This window comes from Triticum dicoccoides, chromosome 2B, assembly GCF_002162155.2.
Source record: "Triticum dicoccoides isolate Atlit2015 ecotype Zavitan chromosome 2B, WEW_v2.0, whole genome shotgun sequence".
Classification (NCBI taxonomy): Eukaryota; Viridiplantae; Streptophyta; class Magnoliopsida; order Poales; family Poaceae; genus Triticum; species Triticum dicoccoides.
In genome coordinates this window covers 363,502,481-363,512,508 of record NC_041383.1, presented here as the reverse complement: position 1 = coordinate 363,512,508, position 10,028 = coordinate 363,502,481, and the positions used below count along the sequence as shown (strand labels likewise).

At 48.8% G+C, this 10,028-nt stretch overlaps 1 protein-coding gene across 1 annotated transcript in view; it reads left to right on the top strand.

Annotated features, from left to right (window-relative positions):
- LOC119363712 (synaptotagmin-5-like) overlaps positions 1-10,028 on the top strand; it is a 52,852-nt gene that overhangs the window by 5,911 nt on the left and 36,913 nt on the right. Inside the window, exons 5-8 of the mRNA XM_037629082.1 lie at positions 729-847; positions 931-1,029; positions 1,960-2,040; positions 2,122-2,204. Coding sequence (XP_037484979.1) covers positions 729-847; positions 931-1,029; positions 1,960-2,040; positions 2,122-2,204 — 382 coding nt within the window. The remainder of the gene's footprint in view (positions 1-728; positions 848-930; positions 1,030-1,959; positions 2,041-2,121; positions 2,205-10,028) is intronic.

Sequence of the window (10,028 nt, the reverse complement as noted above, 5' to 3'; positions counted from 1 at the left end):
CTTATGGCCAGCAAAGAAAAATGTTACCTTGGTATGAGCAATTTTAACATGGTCCCTCTTACCTCCTCTTTTCACATGGGAGGTAAGAAGGTAAGAGTTACTCAGACCCACTACTTAATGGAATCTTTTTTTTTGCGGGGGCACTACTTAATGGAATCAACGTCTCAGATCTGTTATATACTCTTGCCTCTCATGTGAAATGAGGAGGTAAGAGGGACCATGTTAAGAAACCTTGGTATGAGATACTAGTGCATTTGGGATGTACTCCCTCCGTTCCACAATGTAGTGCCTATAGATTCTTTCAAAAGTCAAACATTACAAACTTTGACCATATTTATGGAGAAAAATAGGTACATCTAGAATACTAAATGCACATCATTGGATATATCCTAAGTTATATTTTCAGAATGTACATGTTTGGTATTGTAGGTATAGAGAGTTTTCTCTATACACTTGGTCAAAATTGACAAAGTTTGACTTTCAGAAAAATCTATAGGCACTACATTGTGGAATGGAGGGAGTAATTTTTAGTTGTTCTTGAGTTGAGATTATTACTCTGATTCCGGCCAGTTGTGATGTTAATGACCTTATTTTTCTTTCATGCTTATATTTATATGAGTTCATGTTCCATGTTTACGCATACCACGCTAAGCTAAATTTTAATCTTGTTGCTTCTGTACTAAATAAGTATGACTGAAAGATATCATGCATTGTTATTTTTCGTGAAGGCATCCGTATCCAAAATCTTCAGCCAGGCCAAATCATAATGGATATAGATTTCCGTTGGGGTGGTGATCCAAGCATAATCCTTGCTGTTGATGCTCGAGTTGCATCACTGCCTATTCAGGTTTTGACTGTTTGTCTTTACTGTGGTTAACCTTGTAGGAGTGAGTTCTTATTAATTATATTTTTTTGTGAACCATCTCTCAGCTCAAGGATCTCCAGGTCTTTACCGTTGTTCGTGTCGTATTTCAACTATCAGAAGAGATTCCTTGCATCTCTGCTGTTGTTGTTGCTCTCCTCGCAGAGGTATGTATCTACTACTAAGCAGTTTTTGTATGAGAAAAATATACAAAAACTGGCAATTTCTTCAGTATATTTTTATTCGTAGCTTCGCACAAGAGAACATCTGATTTTGAATTGAAGATAGGAAGAAAAAGAGTATAATGTTAACTGAGATGAGTTTTCAACTTACACGCTGGACAACAAAAGCAGAGTGTCTACTCTTTTATTAACTGTGGACTGCTTTGTAATTAAGATGACATAAAATTGGAATTTCTTCGAGAAGATTTATTTGCTTCATTTCCTTGCACTTATTGAAGGGGAGCCTTGGCGCAGTGGTAAAGCTGCTGCCTTGTGACCATGAGGTCATGGGTTCAAGTCCTGGAAACAGCCTCTTACAGAAATGTAGGGAAAGGCTGCGTACTATAGACCCAAAGTGGTCGGACCCTTCCCTGGACCCTGCGCAAGCGGGAGCTACATGCACCAGGTTGCCCTTTTTTATTTCCTTGCACTTATTGGTAGTAGTTTGTTTCCCCTGCAGCAATAGTCCCAGTGCTTACCTCAGAATGGATCCAAAACATAGAATATCATGTCAGTTTAACCTGGGAAGGCTTTAACATTTGACCCACCCTGGTAAAAAAAACATTTAACTCACAAAGAGAACCTATTTCTTGCAGTATATCATGGTAGCTGTTTAGACACTGCCAGTTTTTTTATATGGCAACTTTGGTACCACCAGTCTTATGTGTTGATCCTGGTGGCATTTCCATGAGACAATTTGGTAACGCAGATTCATGCTATGAAGCTCCTGCTATAGTTGAAAGGTTTTTAGATGTAATATTTGTGTCGACCACATTTCACAAGAAAAATTATAAATTCCTGATGCGTGGAACCTTTTGCATTATCAAAGATGCGCATTTCCTGTATAATCGTTTATTGGGTTTCTTTGTGCTTCAGCCAGAGCCTAAAATACAGTACACATTGAAGGCTGTTGGGGGTAGTCTGACTGCTATTCCAGGACTTTCTGATATGATTGATGTAAGATGACTTGAATTTTTTTTTAACATTGAGATTCTGCTAACAAATTACGTTAGAACTGATTCTTCTTCGTTCAATTAGGATACTGTCAATTCAATTGTCAATGACATGCTCCAGTGGCCACACAGGCTTGTTGTTCCACTTGGCGTCAATGTTGATACAAGGTGAGTTTTCTTCATTTCACTGCTGCGAAGGTCAATGGATCCCTGCTCCCCAGCTACACTGTGTGTGTGCCACTGGAAAATCATGTGGATGAAATTGCGACTGCAAGGTTGTGTAAAACTAACTGCTTTGCAGTGGGAGGTGACATATTTATAGGCAGGTAGTTTGCAGTGGCATGTATATTATGAACCTTAGTTCTGTTATGAACCATGGTTGGAGAAAGACAAGACAGAGGTGAGCCAGACAGAGACCCCTGTACCTCTGAATGAGGGAGGGATCACGGATCTTAGGATAGTCGCGCCCCCCCCCCCCCCAGGTGACTTGGGGGGCAAACCCTAGATGGCAGCCGCCGCCCCCTCCTCATCTCCTCTCCTTGCCACCTCCAGAGGCAGCTTCCGGGTTAAGCCTCGCGGTTGAAGGGGGGCAGAGGGTGTCAGGCTGCAAGACTTTAAGTTGGTGTTCTAATCTTCAGTAAGTGGACGGCTAGGATTGAAGAACGCGATAAGATCTGATGGCTCGCCCTGATGGAGTCATGTACCTAGGGTAGGGTCACAGACCTGATCTAAGTACCCTGCCCAAGGACACCCTTAGAAGAGATCACCTTCCAGTCGACCTACGAGGGACTCACTCGACTGACTTGAAGGACTCGACCACGAAGACTCACTCGACCACCAGAAGGTCAAGAGGCACTCTGCACTGCAACGATCTGTAATTAAGTAGACTTTATGATAGTAAAGACACTTTATGTGGGGCGTTACCAGTAACGCCCGGACTTAATGTACCTTAAACCCTTCATTACGTGGGTTGGCTGGGGTCCTGGCACACTCTATATAAGTCACCCCCCTCCACAGGCAGAAGGGTTCGCCACCTTGTAATCCATATACACATAATCCACTCGACCGCCTCCGGGCTCCGAGACGTAGGGCTTTTACTTCCTCCGAGAAGGGCCTGAACTCGTACATCTCTTGTGTTTACAACCTCTCCATAGCTAGGACCTTGCCTCTCCATACTTACCCCCCACTCTACTGTCAGACTTAGATCCACGACAGTTGGCGCCCACCGTGGGGCAGGTGTTTTAGCGATTTTGTGGAGAAGTTGCGATTCTTCCGAGTACTTTCATCATGGTAGCTGCTGGGGTTTTGGTCGAGGGTTGAGAGATTCGTCTCGGTGCTCTCACCTTCGTCGCCGACGACTCCGCCTGGCTCCAGGAGGCTCCACTGGACGTCGATGCGCTCCCCGTCCGCGGTGCGACGCATTTTCGCGCATGTGTCCGCGGCGTTCTGCTGCGGCAACCGTCGACCCCATATCGGTCGACTCCCCTATCGACCACCCTCCCGGTCTCCCGCCAGCGCAAGCGCTCGGGTCGGTCGAGGCTTCAGCGGTGGGTGAGACGTGGTGGCTCGCCAGACGGCCACCACCCAAGTTGCGGCAATCGAGCCCGACGAATCTCTCTACGGCCTGTTCGATCTGTCGACTGGCTCCGTAGAGACTGCATCCGAATGCGATAGCAGTGATCCAGCGGCGGAAATCTTGATGGTCGACGGGCCTCGCAGCCCCCCTGGCTTCGCCCGTGATGGTGGGGCAGGCGACGGAGGCGACCCCGCACGAGACCACGAAGAGTACCAGCCCGAGCCACTCGACTCTCTGCAAAGAGAGGAACTTCGCCGCAGGAACATGGATGCCTTGCATACTCCCATCGCAGGAGAAACCCCCGAGGCTCGCGCCTTGGAGGAGGCACGTTTGGCCAATTTGGCCGAACGCGCTCGCCTGGAGAATCTTCAGCGAGCACTCGACGAGCGCGCGCGGTAACGAGTTCCCGACGCCACTCGACGTCAACTCTTCCCGCCGACTCAGGTATATCGAACCCCAATTCAGAATTTAGCAGCTGCGACCCGTATTGCAGAGTCCATCCAGCCCTCTCAGTCGGAAGCTGGCAGAGGCTTGATGCAGATCAGGGATCTGCTCCGGGCAGCAGGAGATCAGAATTCAGCCGTGTCGCAGTCGCGCAACAGAATTCACAGTCGATCCGTCGCTGCGAATACGGTTCAGTCGGCTCACAGTCCCAGATCGCCTCCGCGGCGTGAGGGGCGCGAGAATCGGCGAGACCAATATGGAGACCGACACGACTGAGATGATAGGCGTCGAGTGCCCACTTCCCCTCCGAGGGGTGGGTCTTACGCTCCTCGGCAGCAAGATGACAGACGTCAGCTCAGTGCGGGGCGAAGAGTTCCAGTCGACCCCAGGGAACCAGGCTTCGACGCGCGATCCATTATCGTGCAAGGCTTGGTCGACCGGAACAGAGCCCATCGGGGTGGACTCGACAGAGATGCGCCCACGAGCAGTCGAGTGCACATTTCTGGTCCGGAATGTTTCAGCAGAGCTATCAGAGCCGCAGTGATTCCTCTCAATTTCAGGTTGGCAACAGGAGTCAGCAAGTTCACCGGTGAGTCTAAGCCTGAAACTTGGCTTGAGGACTACCGAGTGGCGGTTCAGATTGGTGGTGGGAATGACGAGGTGGCCATGAAGCATTTGCCCCTCATGTTGGAAGGTTCTGCCAGAGCGTGGTTGAATCAGTTACCTCCTAGCAGCATTTACACTTGGGAAGATTTGTCCCGAGTGTTCGTCAGAACGTTTGAAGGAACTTGCAAGCGACCGGCTGGATTGACGGAGCTGCAAGTCTGCGTGCAGAAGACCAATGAGACTCTCAGGGAGTATATTCAGAGATGGATCACTTTGCACCATACTGTGGAGAATGTGTCTGATCATCAGGCAGTCTGCGCCTTCAAGGATGGTGTCAAGAACAGAGAATTGAGTTTGAAATTTGGTCGAACCGGAGACATGACCTTGAGTCGGATGATGAAAATTGCTATCAAGTACGCCAACGGCGAAGAAGAAGACCGACTCCGAAGCGGCAAGCACAAGCCGAGCCAGTCGGAGAAGGGAAACACCAGTCGGAAACAGAAGCGGAAGGCTGAACCGGCAGCTCCTGAAAAGGCTCTAGCCGTGGCTCATGGAAAGTTTAAAGGGAAACCAAAAGGATCCTGAAACCCTAAGAGGGTAAAGGATAAAGAAGGGAACGACGTGATGGATATGCCGTGTCACATCCACACGAAGAAAGACGAAGAAGGGAATATCATTTACCCAAAGCATACCACTCGCCAATGTCGACTCCTGATCCAGCAGTTTCAAGGAAAACAGTCTAAGGACAAGGAAAAGGAGTCGGACAAGGCCGAAGACAAGGAGGACAGTGAGGAAGGATATCCGCATGTCAACTCCACTCTGATGATCTTTGCAGATGTGGAAAGCAAGAGTCGATTGAAAGTCATTAACCGCGAGGTGAACATGGTTACCCCAGCGAAAGCAAATTATCTGAGATGATCCCAAACACCCATCACATTCGACCAATCTGATCACCCGACTCATATTGCCACCCCTGGGAGGCAAGTTTTGGTGGTCGATCCAGTTGTCGAAGGCACTCGACTGATAAAAGTGCTGATGGACCATGATGAAAGGAATGGGCATTCCGATGTCTCGACTGAGCACCAGTAACATGAGCTTTCATGGAGTTATACCAGGGAAGAAAGCCGAGTCACTCGGCCAAATAGCTCTGGACGTGCTGTTTGGTGATTCGAAACATTTTCGCAAAGAGAAGTTGACGTTTGAGGTCGTGGATTTTCAGAGTGCATATCATGCCATTTTGAGGAGACCAGCTTATGCACGGTTCATGGCTCGACCATGTTACGTGTACCTCAAATTGAAGATGCCCGGCCCCAAAGGAGTGATCACTGTCACCGGTGATCGGAAAAAGGCAGAAGAGTGCTTTCAGAAGGGCTTAAAGATTGTTGATTTCTAGGTGACAGCGGTCGAGTTTAAAGAATACAAGCAAAACGCAGATCCGAGTGATTTGTTGTGATCCAAGAAACCCGCCACAGAATCTGCATTTCAGTCGTCCGGTGAGACGAAGCCTGTTCACATTCACCCGACCGACCCCGATGCAGCCCCGACCCACATCTTCACAACACTCGACCCGAAATAGGAAGAAGCGCTCATCCAGTTCCTCCGTGAGAACTGGGACATTTTTGCATGGAAGCCCGCTGACATGCCAGGTGTTCCCAGGGGACTGGCTGAGCATCGCCTAAGAGTCGACTCATCAGCAAAATCAGTCAAAGAGCATCTTCGGCGGTCCGCCGTCCAGAAGAGAAAAACCATTGGTGAGGAAGTGGCTCGACTGTTGGCGGCAGGATTTATCCGAGAGATATACCACTCCGAGTGGCTCGCTAATGTCGTCATGGTTCCTAAGAAGGACAAATCGCTCCGAATGTGCATTGATTTCAAGCACATCAACCGGGTCTGCCCGAAAGATCATTTTCCTCTCCCTCGCATAGGTCAAATTGTTGACTCGACCGCGGGATGTGAGAGATTGTCTTTTCTAGACGCCTACTTCGGGTACCACCAGATCCGTCTGTATGGACCCGACGAGGTAAAAACAGCTTTCATCACTCCATTCGGGTGCTTCTGCTATATCACCATGCCATTCGGCCTCAAGAATGCCGGAGCCACATTTATGCGAATGATTCAGAAGTGTCTACTCACTCAAATCAGTCGGAATGTGGAAGCGTATATGGATGATATCGTCGTCAAGTCACGAAAAGGTTCCGACCTGCTCGCTGACCTCGCCGAAACATTTGCCAACCTCAGAAGGTATGATATCAAGCTCAATCCATCAAAGTGCACATTCGGAGTTCCTGGTGGCAAGTTACTCGGTTTTCTCGTTTCCGAGCGAGGGATCGACGCTAATCCAGAAAAGATCGGCACTATTCTCCGAGTGAAACACCCTGTGCGAGTGCACGATGTCCAGAAGCTTACTGGATGCTTGGCCGCATTAAGTCGATTCATCTCACGACTCGGTGAAAAGGCATTGCCTCTTTACCGACTGATGAAGAAGGCAGACAAGTTCGAGTGGACTCCAGAAGCTGATGCAGCGTTTGCCGAGCTAAAAGCTCTGCTCTCCACCCAGCCGGTGCTTGCTGCTCCAGTCAGCAAAGAGCCTTTGTTGCTTTATATCGCAGCCACAGGACAAGTCGTCAGTACAGTGCTTACGGTCGAGCGGGAAGAAGAAGGAAAAGCTTTCAAAGTTCAGCGCCCAGTGTATTATTTGTCTGAAGTCTTGACTCCATCCAAGCAGAGATATCCTCATTATCAGAAGCTTGTGTATGGAATATACATGACCATAAAGAAGGTTGCTCATTATTTCTCTGATCATTCCATCACAGTCGTCAGCGACGCTCCACTATCAGAGATTTTGCACAACAGAGATGCAACTGGTCGAGTGGCGAAATGGGCGATTGAACTTCTTCCCCTTGATATCAAGTTTGAGGCAAAGAAAGCCATTAAGTCCCAGGCAATAGCAGATTTCCTCGCCGAGTGGATTGAACAGCAGCAGCCGACTGAAGTTCACTCGGAGCATTGGACCATGTTTTTTGATGGCTCTAAGATGTTGAATGGTTCCGGTGCTGGGGTTGTCCTGGTTTCCCCCAGAGGAGATAAGCTCAGATACGTGCTTCAGATTCACTTTGATTCCTCCAACAATGAGGCAGAGTACGAGGCCCTCTTATACGGATTGCGCATGGCCATTTCACTCGGCGTCCGTCGCCTGATGGTCTATGGCGATTCAGATTTAGTGGTCAACCAAGTGATGAAGGAGTGGGACGTGAGAAGCCCAGCCATGACTGGGTACTGCAGTGCAGTGAGGAAGCTGGAAAAGAAGTTCGAGGGGTTGGAGCTCCATCATATACCCCGACTGAAAAATCAAGCAGCTGATGATCTAGCAAAGATAGGTTCTAAGAGAGGAGCCATTCCGAGTGGTGTGTTCTTGGAGCATATACACACTCCGTCAGTCAAAGAAGATCCTTTCATCGAAGAAGCTCCACAGCCCAAGAGTGCCAAAGAAGATCCTTTCATCGAAGAAGCTCCACAGCCCAAGAGTGCCACAGATCCGACTGAGGTTGAGGTCCCAGCAGTGGTCGACTTGGTCATGGAGGTCTTGGTGGTCATTCCCGACTGGACAGTTCCGTATATCGCGTACATCCTGAGAAAAGAGCTTCCGGAGGATGAGGAAGAGGCTCGACAGATCGTCCGTCGATCTAAAGCCTTTACCGTAATCAAAGGACAGTTATATAGAGAAAGCGCGACTGGAGTTGGTCAGAAGTGCATAACACCAGAAGAAGGTCGAATCATCCTTAATGATATCCACTCGGGGACCTGTGATCATCATGCGTCCTCTCGGACCATCGTGGCCAAAGCATACCGAGCCGGATTTTACTGGCCAAAGGCGAATGAGATGGCAAAGGAAATAGTGGATAAGTGCGAAGGATGTCAGTTCTACTCGAATATGTCGCACAAGCCTGCATCGGCTCTGAAGACCATTCCACTCGTCTGGCCTTTCGCAGTATGGGGGTTGGACATGATCGGTCCTTTGAGAACAGGTCGAAGTGGCTTCACGCATGTACTGGTGGCAGTCGACAAGTTCACCAAGTGGATTGAGGCTAAACCAATCAAGAACCTTGACGCCGGTGCTGCTGTTAGCTTCATCAGGGAACTGATATTCAGATATGGAGTCCCGCACAGCATCATTACGGATAATGGGTCGAACTTTGACTGGGAAGAATTCAGGGATTTCTGCAACTCTCAAGGCACACGAGTCGACTACGCTTCGGTCGCCCATCCGCAGACGAATGGACAAGCAGAGCGAGCCAATGGCCTGATTCTCAAGGGATTGAAACCCCGACTGATGCGTGATCTCAAGCATGCAGCTGGAGCTTGGGTCGACGAACTTCCCTCGGTGCTTTGGGGACTGCGGACCACACCTAATCGGTCGACCGGAAGAACTCCATTCTTCTTGGTCTACGGAGCTGAAGCAGTCTTGCCGAGTGATCTTCTCCACAATGCTCCTCGAGTTGAGATCTACAATGAAGCAGAAGCTGAACAAGCGCGGCAGGACGTAGTCGACCTTTTAGAGGAAGAAAGGGAGATGGCTCTGATCCGATCGACCATCTACCAACAAGATTTGCGTCGTTTCCACGCCAGAAATGTGAGGGGTCGAGCCTTTCAAGAAGGAGATTTAGTCCTCCGAGTGGATCAGAAGAAACCACACAAGCTTGCTCCTTCTTGGGAAGGACCCTTCATCGTCACCAAAGTTCTCCACAACGGGGCGTGCCGTCTTTACAACGTCGAACATAATATCGACGAGCCTCGAGCTTGGAACGCGGAACTACTCCGCCCATTTTACACTTAAGTTTATCACTCGGATGGGTTGCAATAAAGTACTCCTGTAGTTCATGGATTTCAAAATAATAGTGTCATAGTTCCTCCATAATTTTTGTCACTTTATTTTTGTCCAATAAAATTTTCCCCTCAGTGGGTGACTTAGCCGCGAATCCGTTTCGCCTAAGTTTGTAAAAATCCTTACCGAGTGGTGAGCCAGACTCCCACTCGGAGGCTTAGCTGCGAATCCGTTTCGCCTAAGATTAAATAAAATCCTACCGAGTGGTAAGCCTGATTTCCACTCGGGGGCTTAGCTGCAGTCCAAGTACTCGCCTAAGTTATAAAAATCCTACCGAGTGGTAAGCCAGACTTCCACTCGGAGGCTTAGCTGCAGTCCAAGTACTCGCCTAAGTTATAAAAATCCTACCGAGTGGTAAGCCAGACTTCCACTCGGAGGCTTAGCTGCAGCCCAGAGCTCGCCTAAGATATAAAAATCCTACCGAGTGGTAAGCCAGACTTCCACTCGGAGGCTTAGCTGCAGTCCAAGTACTCGCCTAAGTTAT